Source organism: Saccostrea echinata, unplaced genomic scaffold (assembly GCF_033153115.1).
Source record: "Saccostrea echinata isolate AGI-Se365-2 ecotype Australia unplaced genomic scaffold, CSIRO_AGI_Sech_v1 ptg000056l, whole genome shotgun sequence".
Lineage (NCBI taxonomy): Eukaryota > Metazoa > Mollusca > Bivalvia > Ostreida > Ostreidae > Saccostrea > Saccostrea echinata.
In genome coordinates, this window is record NW_026889805.1 from 6140895 (window position 1) to 6160205 (window position 19311).

Consider the following 19311-nt stretch of genomic DNA (forward strand, 5'->3'; position numbering starts at 1 on the left):
AGATTCTTTTCTTAATCTATGATAGTTCTATAGGAATTTGATAACAGATAACAGAAAAAATGTTTTTCAGGAAAAAAGTACAGACAGAACAGCCTTCAAATGCTTAAATTTCAATAACTGAAATCTACTGTAATTAAGGAATGTATTGTTGTTTTAAAAGTTGTTTATATAACTTTTTAGCATATTGTACTTGTCTCTGGTGGGTGTGTCTCCATCAATCCTCCAGTGCTCTTTGGATGGCACATTCTGTAAACCTTTGCCAGTGGAAGTTCATCATCCAAATGACCTTCTCCTGTATGAAGGTCATTTATATATAGCTGATGATGTTGGAGGTGTGGCGCGGATTATTTCTGTAAAGCTTACCAATAGAGGAGCAGTTCACTGGCAAACATATCTTGTACAGTAAGTATGGTTAATAGGTTAATTTAGACATTTTCACTTTTATATTTATACTTGATATTTTAGCTCACCTGAGCCAAAGGCTCAAGTGAGCTTTTCTGATCAAAATTTGTCCGTTGTCTGTCGTTGTTGTTGTAGTTGTTGTCGTTGTTGCTGTAAACTTTTCACATATTCATCTTCTTCTCAAGAGCCACTGGGCCAATTTCAACCAAACTTGCCACAAAGTATCCTTGGGTAAAGGGGATTCAAGTTTGTTCAAATGAAGGGCCACGCCTTCTTCCAAGGGGAGATAATTAAGAATTTGTGAAAAATTAATGGCATCATTAAAAAATCTTCTTTTCAAGAACCACTGTGCTTGAAAATATGAAACTTATGTGGAAGCATCCTCAGGTAGTGTAGATTCAAGTTTGTTCAAATCATGACCCCTGGGGGTCGGGTGGGGCCACAATGGGCGATCAAAGTTTTACATAGGAATATATAAGAAAAATCTTTAAAAATCTTCTTCTCAAGAAGAGCAAAGCCATGATTGGTCATATTTATATGGTAGCATCCTCAGATAGTGAAGATTCAAGTTTGTTAAAATCATGACCCCCGGGGGTCGGGTGGGGCCACAATGGGCGATCAAAGTTTTACATAGGAATATAGAGGAAAAATCTTTAAAAATCTTCTTCTCAAGAACAGCAAAGCCATGATTGGTCATATTTACATGGAAGCATCCTCAGATAGTGTAGATTCAAATTTGTTCAATTCATGACCCCCGGGGGTCAGGTGGGGCCACAATGGGCGATCAAAGTTTTACATAGGAATATAGAGGAAAAATCTTTAAAAATCTTCTTCTCAAGAAGAGCAAAGCCATGATTGGTCATATTTACCTGGAAGCATCCTCAGATAGTGTACATTTAAATTTGTTCATCTCATGACCCCTGGGGGTCGGGTGGGGCCACAATGGGCGATCAAAGTTTTACATAGGAATATAGAGGAAAAATCTTTAAAAATCTTCTTCTCAAGAACGGCAAAGCCATGATTGGTCATATTTAAATGGAAGCATCCTCAGATAATGTAGATTCAAATCTGTTCAATTCATGACACCCCCCCCCCCCACTCCCCCACTTTTATATTTAAACTTTTCAACCTTTCAAGACTGAACTGATTTCTGCTTTTTTCTAGCCATAGTGCTCAGGTGAGGGATGTGGCCCCTGGGCCTCTTGTACTTATTGGATTGTTTCTTTTTCCTCTCTAAATCAAAACAACTTTTTATTTATTGAGAACAAATAGTTTTTCCTTAGTTTACATGCCTCTTCGGGAAATGATTCAATAAATGCATTTATTAAAAGAATAACATTTTTTTTCAGAGGAAATGGAAAAGCAATAAAAAGAATGGCCATATATGATAAAATTCTCTACTGGGTAGAAGATAAGGCAACCAGTGTATTTTCTCTCAATTTACAAAATATTGAAGAAGAAAGCAGTGTACTTCATAATACCATCCCATTATCCAGCATTATAGTATCTACAGTCAGCAAAATAGGTAAGAGGAAGAATTTCCCATTGTCATAATTGTGAGGCAACTATGAATGACAGTATTAATTATGTAAAAGGAAAATAGAAAAATTGCAATTAAATGTCACAACATATATGACTCCCAGTATTGAATATAAAAGAATTAATAGAAAAATGGTTCAAAGTTTATAGACAAGTTATTGAACCATTAATGAATAAAATGAATTACTGTATTACAAATCTTGAGAGAAGTATAATTTTGTTGGTTTCAGCTGAGACTGCCTGCAGTATTAACAATGGTGGCTGTTCACACTTGTGTATTCCAGTGTCTATAAAGTCCAGAGTCTGTAAATGTAGTGATGGATTTTTCCTTCAGAAAGACAACACTTCCTGTGCTAGTAAGAGACATCATCTAGTTCTACCTAATAAAAGTATACAGACAGGATACATTTATTACACAGTAAATAATTATTTATTACATTAGTAAATTATACAATAATTGCTGTTTTTGAAGTCAATACAATCATTTAGCCACCAGAGGAGTACAATATTCACAGAGACTGAAGGGAGAGGTGAATATTGTACATCAAAGGTGGTTAAATCATTGTATTGACCTAAAAACGGCAATAATTATTTTATTTTATGATTGAATGATAACAGACTTGATGAAGATTGTTCTTTGCTTAATTGTAAGTTTCAACATGTACACATTGTAACAGAAAAAAGAAATGGTATGATTAAAATGTCAGCTTCTCAGTCTGTTGTGTCAAGTTTAGCAGTTAAACTGTTTTAAACCCTTCTTCATTAAAGTGCACATTATAATTAATTGTTACATTGGAGAAATGGTTCACAGTCAAACCTGAAAGACTCGACGCAACAGACTGAAAAGATGTTCTGGACATTTAAACATGCTCTGTTATTGTGGTTTGACCAATCTTGCATTGTGAATTACATGTTCTGACATTGGACTGTGCATTTTGTTCAGACATAGGCCTAACATTTTGAATACCTAATCAAGATCTGCAGTACAATGTACTTAAATGGAATCAAAATCGTCGATATTATTAGACGAATCTGCCAGTAAACTGTTAATGTCATATTGCGAATCTGATAATGGCTCAAATTTCATTTCAAATGCCTCAAAATACGTGTAGCTTGCAGCAGAAAATTTTTTTCTTTCTCCTTCACACAGGTTTCAGTATGAAGGGTTTTTGAAAAGATTTCTGACATTTTCTGTTTCATTTCGGGCTCTGTCTTGCCTGAGTATGTTTTCAGTGGTATTCGTAACATGACAACTGAAAACGAATCTGTTGAATCTATGGTGTGTACCAGGGTTGCTCTCAGAGAATGATTTAGTGTACCTCTGCAGTAGCCCTGCATTGTCAGATCTCCCAGCCATCATGTTTCCTATAGTATTATGTCAAACCAAAAATGAGAATTTAAAAAAAATACGTTTTGACCTTTGAAAAACTGGCACACTTTGGACTTAAAAGCATTTGTCCTTCATGAATGATTTCACTTGGCATAGAGGATCATCTAAAAAATAAAATAGAATTAAAATAGATCTATTATGTGTAAATACACCAAATGCAACCTTTGATTAAAAAAAAATTATAATCGTTCCTTATAATTAATAAAACAGATTTAGGGTCTATATTTTACTAACTTGGCATTGTGTACATCCTTCCTTCAGCTGTGTTTGCATTGCTCTGGTGGTTTTTTTGTGAATTCATCTTTGTCCAAATAAATGTAAAGATGGCCCTCCGCATTATGCCAGGCGCTGAAATCTGAGATCCTTAAGTGGTGTAAATTTTCATGACATTTTGGCATCCAAAATACAGCACAATATTTAGAAACACTTTCTTTAGGAGTTTAACATTGTTTTCTACATCAAAGAATCTATACATGTAACTGAGTTTCGAATCATTCTTTTCAATACGAGGGTAGTGTGAAATTCTTCCTTTACCGCTCCATTTTTACTTGGTAGCAGCCACGAAAGTGAATTGTGATTTTTGGAAATCTCTCCATGGATACTGTCCATTGAATTTCATGAATTCACAGACAAATGTCTATTAAGTCCATGTCTAATAGAAAACAAAGTGCTGTGTTTACAGAGCTCACTACTGATTGTTCTTGCTTCTGTGTAAAACTTGTACAATGCAAAATCCAGGTTTTAGTTTGAGTGATTCAAAATCGGGAGAGAGATATAAGCCAATTAAAGAGCTAGGAATTATTCAATGGTATGATTTCTACAATGTTGGATATAAGCCAATTAGAGAGCTAGGAATTACTGTATGTGTACTTAAAAAGCGGGCTTCATATTTAAGAGGCTTTGGCGCAGACAACGATGGGCTAATTCATGAATACCTCTAAGAAATCATTTATAAATACAATATATGGCACGGACATGTATAGTGTTAATTCATGATTTCGCCAACAACTCCATACCCAGTGATTGCGCTAAATTTTGAATACACCAATTTATGTACACATACAGTATTCAATCCTATAATAAAATCACCTATTATACAATAAATAATAATTTACTACGAACAACAATCATTGTATGGTGAAACTATTGAAGTTTCTATTCTAGAGAGATGGATGAATTGACTGAAACATTACATTCATTTCATTTAAAACTATTTACCACTTATTAACGAATGTAAGTAATCATTTGAAACAGATTATTAAGAAATCTATTTTTTTCCCCTGGATCAACAGGGTGCAAAGAACCAAGTTGCCATTGTGAGATTCACAGAAATTGTTCAAACACTCTAGGTAAGTCCTTTTGTATTGAGACAGCTCTCCTCTTTCCTCTCTTTTTAGCTCACCTGAGCCAAAGGCTGAAGTGAGCATTTCTGATAAAAATTTGTCCATTGTCTGTTGTTGTTGTCATTTGTCATTGTCGTAAACTTTTTACAATTTCATCTTCCTCTCCAGAACCAGTAGGCCAATTATATTGAATCTTAGCACAGATTATTCTTGGGTGAAGGGGATTCAAGTTTGAACAGATCCTCTTCCAACTGGAGATAATTAAGGAAAAACTTGGGTGGGGTCATTTTAAATTCTTCTCAAGAACCACTGGGCCAGGAAAGATGAAACTTATCTGAAATCTTCTTGACATAGTGTAGATTCAAGTTTGTTCAAATCATGACCCCCAAGGGTAGGGTGGGGCCATGATGGGTAATCAAAGTTTGACATAAGAAAACATACTTTACGAAAAATCTTTTTTACAAGAACAGCAAAGCCATGAGCAGTCATATTAATATGGAACCATCCTCGGGTAGACATACTTGCCAAACTCCAAGATGTAAGAAGAGAGTCATGCATGACCCTCTTTGGAAAGTAAAAGACCTGGTCATGACTTGTAACAATATTCACAACATATTTACCATGATTATATTTCATATTGCAGATATAAAATAAGCACTGTATTTAGAATTATTTTATTGAAAGGAATTTGTAACTTACAATGCCAAAATTTGAATAATTCATGAATTTATTGATTAAATTTACATGATAAAAGGGCATTGAAGGTTTCATTGTTTAGTATAGACCTGAAGAAAGTGTGTATTTTTCTTTTTAGGTCACCTGAGTCACATCAGGCAGTCAAACTGTTGGCATGGTAGTAATAAGCATTGAGTCCTCTACCAAAATTGTGAAATTCATGGCCCCAGGGTCAGGGGTTCTGTTGCTAGGGCCGGGCTATATAGATCATATAGTGAAAGTGCATTCTTTGAAAATCTTCTTCTCTACTCCTGGGTATTATTGAAACAAATGTGAATACATAGTTATGATAAGCAAGGGTGACCCTACCAAAATTGTGAAATTCATGGCCCTAGGGTCAGGGGTTCTGGTGCTAGGGCGGGGCTATATAGATCATATAGTGAAAGTGCATTATTTCTTTGAAAATCTTCTCTACTCCTGGGTATTATTTAAACAAATTAAATACATAGTTATGATAAGCAAGAGTGACTCTACCAAAATTGTGGAATTCATAGCCCCAGGGTCAGGGGTTCTGTTGCTAGAACGAGGCTATATAGATCATATAGTGAAAGTGCATTATTTCTTTGAAAATCTTCTTCTCTACTCCTGGGTATTATTTAAATAAATTAAATACATACTTATGATAAGCAAGGATGCCTCTTTCAAAATTGTGAATTTCATGGCCCCTGGATCAGGGGTTCTGGTGTTAGGGTGGGGCTCTATTTATTATATAGTGAAAATGCATTTATGCTCTATAAATCTTCTCCTCTGCTTCTGGGTATTATTTAAACAAACTAAGTACATTGTTATGATAAGCAAGGATGCCTCTTTCAAAATTGTGAAATTCATGGCCCAAGGGACAGGGGCTCTGGTGCTAGGGTGGGGCTATATAGATCCTATAGTGAAGGTGAATTATTTCTTTGAAAATCTTCTTCTCTGCCCCTGGGTATTATTTAAACAAACTAAGTACATTGTTATGATACGCAAGGATGCCTTTTCCAAAATTGTGAATTTCATGGCCCCAGGGTCAAGGGTTCTGGTGAAAAGGGGGGGGGGCTATATTGATTATATAGTGAAAAAGCAACATTTCTTTGAAAATCTTCTTTTCTGCTTCTGGTTAAAAAGCAAAGAAGCTAAGTGTATAGTTATGATGAGCAAGAGTGCTTCTTCCAGAGTAGTGAATTGCATGACCCCTGGGTCAGATGTGCTGGTGTAAGGCTCTTGATAATATAGTGAAAATGTGTTAATTCTATTAAATAATCCTGTCTGCTCCTTAGTGTGAAGCAGATAAACAAAGTGATTACTTATGATGAGCAAACTTCTGGTCCCAGGGTGAGAGGCTCTGGTGTTTCCCGATGGGGGGGGGGGGGGGGGGGGGCTCTATTGATATAGTGAATCTGTAGTAAAAATGCATTATTTCTTTAAAAATCTTCTCTGAACCTGCACATATCAGAGGCAAAAAGAGTAAAAGTTTTAATAAGGAAGGGTATTTTTACCAGAATTTTGAACATCTGGACCATTTGGTCAACTGTTCTGGTCCTGGCTTGGGCTCTATTAATTTGTAATCTACTGAGAGGCGTTATTCCCCTTTGCCATTTACTTTTGATAATTAATCACTGTAAATAATGTACTTGGAAGGTTAATAGAATAAGAGAATTATGCAAGAATTTTTATTGTATAATACAAAAAGTACTTTCAAAGTTTTAATGATCAGGAAGACTTGTAAGTAATAGATAAATAAAAATGAGACAAAAATAACTTGTCTTATTAAATGTTTATCAAAGACCAAGAGAGGCCAATGTAAGCGATGCCAACAAGGAATTAAGACAGTACAGAAGCACTGATTAGTTTGTTAATATACTGTATGGTGATAGTGATGAATGGGGAACAGATTAGAACCTAATTTATGAACTGTTAATGAATGCTAGACTAATTATTTTGTCCTGATCATCCTATTTTTCTTGCTTTTGGGCAACAAAGCTTCACCTTTCAGTTCATTTTATACTATATGGATCCTCTAAATTGTTGTATTATACTCAGGTGACCGTTAAGGCCCTTGGGCCTCTTGTTTAAATACTGAAAGCTCTTGCAGAGTCTGCATTACTGTTTGGAAGAACAAGGGAAGTTTTAGCTTATTTTGAAATTATTCAAATTAATTTAGGAATGACACTAATTCTTGGCCAAATTATTCGAGAATAACCTGGTTTGGGTCAGTTTACGCTTTATAATCCGCGAAGCGGATTATAAAACAATTCATTCCTTATAATTTAATTCTAAAATCATTAAACAACTCTGGGTGTAAAATTTCGTTGCTTTTTATTAGTTCAAATTTGCCGCTCAATAATACAACCATAGTAACGGAAGTGATGGGAAGCGAGGGGAGGTAAAAACTGATACATAGTCCTAGCAGCCATGTTTTTTGTTTACATGTGGTAAGATCCGAGTTACTGTTTGAAGTTAAAGGTACATTTATTAAATCTGGAATTTTCCATGAATCCTGAGGACTGGAAATGAGAGGATTGCATGGATACAGACGATTCAGCTGGTTGTCAGGGGGGGGTGTCCCCATACCAAACCAGGTTATACAGAAATAATTTGTGTTCCTTTTTGGATATTAACCAATCAGAGGCTAGAATACAAACAAAATTAAATTATTGACTTATAAAGGTCCCTGTTCAAATCTTGGTTTTGAAAATGATTTGAAGATAATTTTTATCCTCAGGCCTAATAAACAATTTAGATATAATGTACAGTTAGTCTCGTACTATCGTTGATCACTTTATTTCATCCAGTGAAAGTTGTTTTCCAAGATTCTTTAATATGTACATAAATATTGTTTGTCTTTTTTGAGGTGTTTTCCTGCTGGCCCAGTTCTATCGGGCGCCAATTTATAATGAGTTCAAACTTCGATTTGTCAAAACATCTCCCAGATAATTATTAACATTTACACTGATAATTTACCGATACATAGCCTACTGTGAGTAGCCATCAGCATTGTTTACATAGATCCAAGCTTGGGGCTGATAACTGGAAATGACATGTGCAAACTAATTTACAAACCAAATCAGGGAATTTTCGGGCTGTTCAGCAAAAACTGGGTTATGGGTTGAAAAATCGGGTGTAACCCAATGGAATTGGGTGAGTTCACAACTATGCATGTAGTGTAGATTTAAGTTTGTTCAAATTATGACCCCCGGGGGGAAATGGGGGCACGGTTTGGCCACTATGGGAGATTAAAGTTTTACATAGGAAAAAGAATCTACTGATGAAGAACAAACAGGGCTCTAGTTACTCAGGTGAGCATTGTGGCCCATGAACCTCTTGTTCTTTGTGTTATATGTTTTTCTTTGTTGACAGAGTGTGGAGGCCTTCTCTGTGATATAGATCTGTGTGTCCCGCTAGACATTGTTTGTGATGGAACCAATGACTGTGTAGACATGTCAGATGAAGACGGGGCTCACTGTTCTCAAACAACTCCAAAGGGTCTGAAATTTCTTATTATTAATGAAACAAGCATTCGTTATCTTTACTTCAAATTTGAATAAAATTAGTTAATTCTAATAATTTCTATCTGCTGTGGACAGCATTTGATTTATAGAGGTACAAATATTGTACATGATTCTGGTATTTTTTTTCAGACTGTGGACCCGGACATTTTGCGTGTACCTCTGGGGAGTGTATTTCTGGACACCTTGTCTGTAACGGTCATCCAGACTGTCCTGATGCCTCAGATGAAGGACATCAGTGTCATCAGGATTTACCAGAAAGAGTGTGTCCTACAGGATATGAATTTCAAAAGGATAAAAAATCTTGTCAAGGTAGTGTGTCTGTAGATTTTAGATTTTATAATGTTATGCATTATCTTTTAAGCTTTGAATTCATGTAATGAATAAATGTGAATTTTCAATCTTCAGATGTAAATGAGTGTAAGGATGACAATGGGGGCTGTAGTCAGGTGTGTGTTAACACTGAAGGAGGCAGAAGTTGCCACTGCTCACCAGAGTTCATCTCGAACACCACCTCATGTATTCCACCAGGTCTGATTGGTTTGAATACATTTTCAGTACTCCCTAGCATTCATTTTGAACACCTCATATATGTCATATTATCTTAATGGTATTTTTTCATAAGCTATTAAATAAACATAACTAGGTATGTTTTCATCTGAGTCACTTAGGTGACCTATTGTTATCCGTTTTTATACCCCCGCTCCGAAGGAGAGGGGGGTATACTGTTTTACCCTTGTGTGTCTGTCTGTCTGTCCGTCTGTCTGTCTGTCTGTCCGTCTGTCTGTCTGTCCGTAACAAACTTTGGTCACAGATTTCTCAGCAACTACTCATCAGAGGTGCTTGAAATTTTAACACACTCTTTGTTTAGGCATGCCATATGGTGGGATTCATTTTTGTACGAATTCGATGTCAACTTCCTGTTTATCCGTGCGTTTGTCCGTACCATACATAAAAAAATTTGGTCGTAGTTTTCTCAGCAACTACTCATCGCAGATGCTTGACATTTTAGCACAATCTTTGTTTAGGCATGCCATAAGGTGGGATTCATTTTTGTACGAATCCGATGTCAACTTCCTGTTTATCCGTGCGTCTGTCCGTATCACACATAGCAAACTTTGGTCGCAGTTTTCTCAGCAACTACTCATCGCAGGTGCTTGAAATTTTAACACACTCTTTGTTTAGGCATGCCATATGGTGGGATTCATTTTTGTACGAATCCGATGTCAACTTCCTGTTTATCCGTGCGTCTGTCCGTATCACACATAAAAAAATTTGGTCGCAGTTTTCTCAGCAACTACTCATCGCAGGTGCTTGAAATTTTAACACACTCTTTGTTTAGGCATGCCATATGGTGGGATTCATTTTTGTACGAATCCGATGTCAACTTCCTGTTTATCCATGCGTCTGTCCGTATCACACATAACAAACTTTGGTCGCAGTTTTCTCAGCAACTACTCATCATAGGTGCTTGAAATTTTAACACACTCTTTGTTTAGGCATGCCATATGGTGAGATTCAGTTTTGTACGAATCCGATGTCAACTTCCTGTTTATCTGTGCGTCTGTCCGTACCATACATAACAAATTTTGGTCGTAGTTTTCTCAGCAACTACTCATTGCAGATGCTTGAAATTTTAGCACAATCTTTGTTTAGGCATGCCATATAATAGGATTCATTTTTGGAACAAATCCGATGTCAACTTCCTGTTTATCCATGCGTCTGTCCGTACCATACATAATAAATTATGGTTGTAGTTTTCTCAGCAACTACTCATCGCAGATGCTTGAAATTTTTTCTTTGTTTAGGCATGCCATATGTTGGGATTCAGTTTTTACAAATCCGATGTCAATTTCCTGATTATCACTGTGTTTGTCCATAACCGAACTTGTGTATTCACATCAGAGCGGGGGTATTATTAGTGAGCATTCGCTCACAGACTTCTTGTTATGTGTTGTTATTTTTTCACATTCTTGACTTCTTTTCAATACAGCTATGCCAATTTCAACCAACTTTGGCACAAAACTAGGTCACATCCCCCTTGTGATTCTATGCTTCAAGATTTATCAAAAAAATTTATAGCCCATAAGAATGTTCTCCTTAAAAGATATTTTCAGTTGACCCTCTGTGTATGAACTTTGACCCCTCAAAAAGTTATTACCCTTTTCACAATAAAAGCTTGTTATAATCGTTACTCCACTGAAACCTTTAACCATAAAGAAACCAAACCTTCACGTACGTCTTCACCTAATTTAATTGACTCTTCAATCTCTTCAGTGCAAAAGGATTTTTTGACACCTTTTTTGAGTTATTGCCCCTGAAAGTTTTCAATGTTTGTGTTACATTAATTTTTTTTTCAAAAAAGAAACAGTAAGTTGTAGAGACATGGGACCAACTGTATTAAATTCTTCAACCTTTGACCTTGAAATTAAGGTCAAGGTCAAATGTCAAGGTCATTCAAAATATGAAGATTTTAGCCCTTTTTCTTTAACTTCTGTGTCTCAACATTTTTATGCCCCGCCATGAATATGGCCGGGGCATATAGTGTTTGTCATGTCCGTCTTCCGTCCTTCCGTCCTTCCGTCTGTCCTTCCGTCACACTTTGCGTTTAGCTCTGTTCAAAGCTCAGTTTCAAAGATACCATTCAAGATATTTTTATCAAACTTCATATGCTGATAGATATTGATAAGAGCTATGCAACTGCATCAACATTTTTTGACCTTGACCTTTCCTTTGACCTTGACCTCACTTTTCTTAAATTAGTGTATAGCTCAGTTTTAAAGATACCATTCAAGGTATTGTAATCAAACTTCATATGTTGATGCATACTGATGTAAGCTATTCAACTGCATCAACATTTTTTGACCTTGACCTTTCTTTTGACCTTGACCTCACTTTTCTTAAATTAGTGTTTAGCTCAGTTTTAAAGATACCATTCAAGATAATGTAATCAAACTTCATTTGTTGATACATACTGATGTAAGCTATTCAACTGCATCAACGTTTTTTGACCTTGACCTTTCTTTTGACCTTGACCTCACTTTTCTTAAATTAGTGTTTAGCTCAGTTTTAATGAAAGCATTCAAGATATTTTTAACAAACTTCATATACTGATACATAATGATGAGAGCTATTCAACTGCATCAATATTTTTTACCTTGACCTTTCCTTTGACCTTGACCTCACTTTTCTTAAATTAGTGTTTAGCTCAGTTTTAAAGAAACCATTCACAATATTTTTATCAAACTTCATATGCTAATACATACTGATGTAACCTTTTCAACTGCATCAACATTTTTTGACCTTGACCTTTCCTTTGACCTTGACCTCACTTTTCTTAAATTAGTGTCAAACTTCATATGCTGATACATACTGATGTAAGCTATTCAACTGCATCAATATTTTTTCACCTAGACCTCTCCTTTGACCTTGACCTCACTTTTCTCAATTTGTGTTAAAATGTTGCATTACTAATATACCCTCGGCGGGGCATTCATGTCCTATGGACATATTTCTAGTTTAAATATCATTGCATTATTAATATGTCCTTTAAAAACCAATTTGAAATTTCTTTTCTTAAACCCTAAGTCTGATTCATTTAAAAGTTGTTGCCCCTTTCACCATAAACCATGTTATTGCCACTCCTCTGAAACCATAAACCATAAAGACTCCAAACCTTCACTGATGTCTTTGGTTTTTCAAGACAAAGATACAATCTATTCAGTGTGAAAGGATCTGATGACCCCTTAAGTTATAAGTAAGTTGTAGCCCTTTTCTTTCTTTGAGCTTATCATTAAACCCAAAAACTTTTAAGCGAATAGTCGCAGAAACATGGAAACAACTGCAATATGATTCTTGACCTTTGATCTTGAACACATGGATAAGGTCTAAGGTCAAAGTCACTTTATATTCTTTTAAATTTTCATTTTTTTAATCTTTTAAGCTGTTTCTGGTTTCGTCTTCATGAAATTAAGCTGTAGAGAAAGAAATGCAAAAAATAAATTTAATTTAAAGAAGGTGGAAAGAGACTCTAATTGTTCTGTGAACAGTTTGTCTTCTAGTATTCTGAAAAGTTACAAGACTCTACTTTGTCAAACATATGTACAAGCATTCTCATGTTATCATGAACCAAAGTGGTTCAGAGTCAGGGCTTTGGATTGTCTATAATTAGGCTGCTGGACGACCCTGTACCCAGTGTAGAATAGTCACCTTTTTCCAGTCTAAATGATGTTATTTTCCCAGTTGTCATAACAAGACATCAGAACAAAAATGACAAATGTTATGCATGTTTTATAACTTTTTGAAATGTTAATTTTTCCCAGGTCTCCTCAGAGTATCGCTAATTTTCCCAATATTATGGTTCTAACCCCTGTACCAAAGTCACATGAGAGCCCTAAAATTGTAGACTATTGGGTATGGATTAGGATGCAATAGGGTCCAAAGCTTTACATGTATACTTTCTTAAAATTTCTTCAAAAAGACATGCAAAATTTAGAAGAAATATATCTTAAGGAAGATTCTATGACTTATATATAGCTAGGCATTGAGCTAAGTTCAAATGAATTAATAACACTTGTTCTTTATCTAATTTTGTGAAGATATTGAATATTTTTTTCAAGGTATATTTTAATTTATATTTAGATCCCAGGCCTTATTTCTTGTTCTTGGAACATACTACTCTAACAAGATATGACTTGGATCAGCAGGGGGAGTTTATCACTATTTGTGCTGCGGAGCCTTTTCTGACTTTTGATGTAATCATGTCTACTGGTGACATCCTGGGAATATCATCTGCAGATTCAAAGGTCTGGTTCCAGTCTCAATGTATGTCAGGTACACAGGCACTTAGGGCATAGATCACCCCTTTTCCAATTCTCTTCTTTTTTTAATAATCAGGGTTCGACATCTATTCATATTTTTTCTGATATACATGTACTTCTCATCAGCTGGCTTGGAAGTCCAAGAGCTGTAACTTCGACTTCTTGCATTCTTTACAGTACTTTGCACATTCGCTGTTCCACTTGCCCAGTGATATTGTGACATTTGGTTACAAGGTTGTATGCTTAACAGAAGTATATACATAAATTTTTATTAATGTCAAGCAAATTCGAAACTTTTTCATGCACCAAATTTTTGGGCATTATTATGTGCATAATGTCAGTTGGTCATAAGTTGAGGGCTGAACAAAATTTACTCAAATGTGAATGATTTAATTGATATAGAGGAGAAAAATAATGGGGGGTGTAAATATTCACTATATTCACAGTGTTGATAAATCTGTTAATTCAAGAAACAGTGAATAAGTTTGAATTAAAATCATAGTTTTATTTTTTTTGGGGGGGGGGGGGGGGGGGATATGTGTCTATGCTACTGGTTGATAAATATTACATTTTCATTCAGTAATTATGAGTTGTATTTGTCATTTAATTAATTTAAGAGCCATGTTTTCCTAAAATTCTAATCAGCAGATAATGATCCTGAATCGATGATTAAACAGCTGTTTAAATAGCCAACACTAGTTGTTAGATCAAAACACGAGGGTGTTGATTATACCCATTCATAAGTAACATTGCCTTGGGCACCTGTCCTCTGATCATGCAATTTTTATCATTTTGTGTAAACCAGTTTTTTTTCAAAATTTTTTTTTATTATATTAACTCTTGGACTTCCTTTAGATATGGAATATTATTTTGTTGAAATGTTAAAATGAAAATATTGAAAGAGGAAGGGGATTCCTTGCCTTAAGTGCCTGTGGTTTTGACATATTATCTAGACAAGTATAGCCTAATGATGGCATTCATATAAGCCCCTGTCACATTGTAACGATTTATGGCTATGATTCATTACGAATTTAGAAATTGCAGCAAATTTGGCTTTATCGTAGAGGTAGTCATAGGATATCTTCCTTATTCATGTTGAATCACAGCAAATCGCAAAACTCTGCAATTGTTTTGAGCATGTTCAAAGCAATCGTGTACACAGCACGATTTTTAAGTATTTGTAGACAATCGCACAACACCAGCACTGCACTCGTACAAAATTCATAGTAAATCTTCGATTTCGTGTGACTTTCACGGAACGTCGTAGTAATCGTGACACTGTGAGTGTCCTTCGAGTTACTGAGAGTGTCCTTCGAGTTACTGCGAGTGCCCTACGAGATACTGCAAATGTTCTTCGAATTGATAGGAACCTAGTACGACTTTCCCGCGAATATGATACAAAAAAGGATGATTGATGGCAAGTGCTGTAAGAGTACTGTGCAATTGAACTACGAGTTAATACAATATAGGCAGATGTCGTCTGATGTTAACCCTTTCGAAATGAAAATACCACCTAAAATAAAAGGAAAGATGATAGGAAAAGTGAAAGAAACTGAAAATGCATGTGTCACAGAACCTATAAAGGCCGTGTTCAATAAATTATTAAAGAAATTGAACATAATCAAAAGCTTCACACTGTGGCTTTTACCATGATCAAATAATTTTACTATGATGTTTAATAATTTCAAACAACTCTCTTTTCTATATGCATTTTGTTACATGTATATTTGTAAGAAATCGTCACTAATCGTAGGAATATCGTGTATGCATCATTCCATATCGTATTTCTTTGTTCAAGTATTGTATGTAACCGCGTTTTATCCTTCATAATCATAGAAATATCATAACCAGTTCGTAATGCAGTCGCCTAAGTTCGTACTTAAATCGTACAAACCTCATACTTTGTCGCATAGACATCATAGACACACTGTTCTAGCAGCAAAAAAATCCACATGCTATGGAAAAATCGCAAGACTAATCTGGCGAATAATGGCAATTTGCAACTTTTTTTAGTTCGTGGGTTATTGTAGCATAAATCGTTATAGTGTGCCACGGCCTTTAAGTGCCTATTTAAAAATTTATATTATTGGAATGTATGATTAGCTAATGTTTTAAATAGTAAAGCATTGTGTTTTAACTTTAAAAGGTACTGATACATCCTAAAACACTATTTTACATAATGTAGATTTAGCCTACTGTGAATTTGTCTAAAGCGAGATACTAATTTATACGCTAAGTTTTTAAAATTTAATGTATAGCAGTGAATTTAATCAAGCCTAACTATAATATATTTACTTCCTGATGTATTTAAACTACGTGCACTTCATATGCTGCTGTTGGATACATGGTTTATTTGTTTACCGGTATTTCTTTGTTTACTAGACACTACTAAGAACCAATCAAAGTGATCAGAAGAAAGAGGTTCTACTGAGCATGTTGGGAAAAGTTGCTTATGTGGCATATGATTGGTTGGGAAATAACCTCTATATTTCTGACATCTTAAAACCTGCACTGATTGTATGCCCAGTGAAACTTCTGAAGGAGGGATGTCTTTCATTGCTGCATGAAACAACAGGAAGTGTGGCTCTTTACCCAGTTAAAGGGTAAAATATTCCTACAGGGAGTGTAGCTCTTCACCCAGTAAAAGGGTAAAATACTCTAACAGGGAGTGTAGCTCATAACCCAGTTAAGGGTAAAATATTCCTACAGGGAGTGTAGCTCATAACCCAGTTAAGGGTAAAATATTCCTACAGGGAGTGTAGCTCTTCACTCGGTTAAAGGGTAAAATATTCCTACAGGGAGTGTATGCTCTTCACCCAGATAAAGGGTAAAATATTCCTACAGGGAGTGTAGCTCATAACCCAGTTAAGGGTAAAATATTCCTACAGGGAGTGTAGCTCTTCACCCATTTAAGGGTAAAATATTCCTAAAGGGAGTGTATGCTCTTCACCCAGTTAAAGGGTAAAATATTCCTACAGGGAGTGTAGCTCATAACCCAGTTAAGGGTAAAATATTCCTACAGGGAGTGTAGCTCATAACCCAGTTAAGGGTAAAATATTCCTAAAGGGAGTGTAGCTCTTCACCCAGTTAAAGGGTAAAATATTCCTAAAGGGAGTGTATGTAGCTCTTCATCCAGTTAAAGGGTAATATATTCCTACAGGGAGTGTAGCTCTTTACCCAGTTAAATGGTAAAATATTCTATGTAGGAACTGTTCTTTTTCTTGTCCACTGAAATATGGGACTGTGAGCAAGTCATACAATTACTATTTATCTAGAATACCATAACCATAATCAAAGTATTGTCATCTTTAACATGAAACGATCTTTCATTATGTCAGACAAGATATATACAGGTAACTCTTGATGGCTCGAACTTCGATCTCTCGAAGTTCTTGATCGCTCGAAGTGAGTCTCTGGTCCCGAATTTTCCCCCTATATAACTAAGCAAATTTACTCTTGATTTCTCGAACCCTTGATCTCTCGAAAACCTTGATCCCTCGAAGTCAAAATGCAGTCCCGCTATGCATATTCTATTAGAATTTACGCTCGATACCTCAAAGTGGCTATGTGTATACAAGGTTATATAATTAGCACCTTTACCTGGACATTTAAATGGCCCCAGGCAGAAGACGCAGGTCTCGAGGAACGGGATGTTTTAATCCAGGTGACATTTATGCTGCAACGTGATAATTGACGTATAATTAATCATATTTTGCCTATATGCTATTAAAATAATTACCATCGACTGTCTTACGATAATTTAGAGACGCAGTGTCAGTGAAAAGTAGTAATTGATTAAAAGACGAAACACTAATTTAAATTTTTATTTCGAGCCAGTGTCAAAGTTAAACGAAAAATGAAGACGCAGAAACAGCCTCAATGTCAATATGACGACTATTATTGGACAAATACTTACAGAACTGCGTTCGATGATCATGTTTGGCATATACAATGCAATGCAATGCTATGTACGGCGCTGTAAAATGTCGTTTTAATGTAACGAATGCGTAGTATGATGTCCGTATTACAAAGAATAAATAAATATACATGAAATGACGATATACATTTTTTGCTTTACTCAGTTTAATGAAATATTCATCTAAATTACGAAAAAATATCGTTGTTTTATAAAAACCACGTGTAAAAGGTTAGCACTGCATGAAAATCATTACATCCGGTAAGACTAATTTTAAAACCTGTCAACAAACCCGGAAAATTCTGGGCTCTTGAAAACTCGAACTCTTGATCTCTCGAAGTTTTTCTTCGGTCCCGCGGACTTCGAGGTATCGAGAGTTACCTGTATATCAATTGTCTTAAAAGCAAATCCTTCAGGTGTGATTTTAGAATTTAGTTTGAAAAGTACTTTGACTTTCAAAATTTTTAGTTTGAAAGTTTTAATTAAAGGCACTTTAAGCATAGACAAGATTGACATCATTCTTAATTGGCTTTCAGACTATTGTTTTGACTTTCAGACTGATGTTTTGACTTTCAGACTGATGTTTTGGTTTTCAGACTGATGTTTTGGCTTTCAGACTAGTGTTTTGACTTTCAGACTGATGTTTTGACTTTCTGACTGATGTTTTGGTTTTCAGACTGATGTTTTGACTTTTGACTTTCAGACTGATGTTTTGACTTTCAGACTAATTTTTTGACTTTCAGACTGATGTTTTGACTTTTGACTTTCAGGCTGATGTTTTGGTTTTCAGACTGACATTTTGACTTTAAGACTGATGTTTTGGATTTTAGACTGATGTTTTGTCTTTCAGACTGATGTTTTGGCTTTTAGACTGATGTTTTGGTTTTCAGACTAGTGTTTTGACTTTCAGACTGATGTTTTGACTTTCAGACTGATGTTTTGGTTTTCAGACTGATGTTTTGAATTTTGACGTTCAGACTGATGTTTTGGTTTTCAGACTAATGTTTTGACTTTCAGACTGATGTTTTGGTTTTCAGACTGATGTTTTGAATTTTGACTTTCAGACTGATGTTTTGGTTTTCAGACTAATGTTTTGACTTTCAGACTGATGTTTTGGTTTTCAGACTGATGTTTTGAATTTTGACTTTCAGACTAATGTTTTGACTTTCAGACTGATGTTTTGACTTTCAGACTGATGTTTTGGTTTTCAGACTGATGTTTTGAATTTTGACTTTCAGACTAATGTTTTGACTTTCAGACTAATGTTTTGACTTTCAGACTAATATTTTGACTTTCAGACTGATGTTTTGACTTTTCAGACTGATGTTTTGGTTTTCAGACTGATGTTTTGACTTTTGGCTTTCAGACTGATGTTTTGGCTTTTAGACTGATGTTTTGATTTTCAGACTGATGTTTTGACTTTTGACTTTCAGACTGATGTTTTGGTTTTCAGACTGACGTTTTGGCTTTTAGACTGATGTTTTGGATTTTAGACTGATGTTTTGGTTTTCAGACTGATGTTTTGACTTTCAGACTGATGTTTTGGTTTTCAGACTAGTGTTTTGACTTTCAGACTGATGTTTTGACTTTCAGACTGACGTTTTGGCTTTTAGACTGATGTTTTGAATTTTGACGTTCAGACTGATGTTTTGGTTTTCAGACTAATGTTTTGACTTTCAGA

The 19311-nt window shown here is 35.3% G+C and overlaps 1 protein-coding gene across 1 annotated transcript in view; it reads left to right on the forward strand.

The window, feature by feature from the left end:
• Positions 1 to 19311, forward strand: part of LOC133173555 (vitellogenin receptor-like) — a 56041-nt gene that overhangs the window by 23485 nt on the left and 13245 nt on the right. The window contains exons 16-24 of the mRNA XM_061308538.1: positions 181 to 402; positions 1752 to 1927; positions 2172 to 2297; positions 4624 to 4680; positions 8746 to 8871; positions 9027 to 9206; positions 9303 to 9425; positions 13536 to 13699; positions 16097 to 16317. Of these exons, the coding sequence (XP_061164522.1) occupies positions 181 to 402; positions 1752 to 1927; positions 2172 to 2297; positions 4624 to 4680; positions 8746 to 8871; positions 9027 to 9206; positions 9303 to 9425; positions 13536 to 13699; positions 16097 to 16317 (1395 nt within the window). The remainder of the gene's footprint in view (positions 1 to 180; positions 403 to 1751; positions 1928 to 2171; positions 2298 to 4623; positions 4681 to 8745; positions 8872 to 9026; positions 9207 to 9302; positions 9426 to 13535; positions 13700 to 16096; positions 16318 to 19311) is intronic.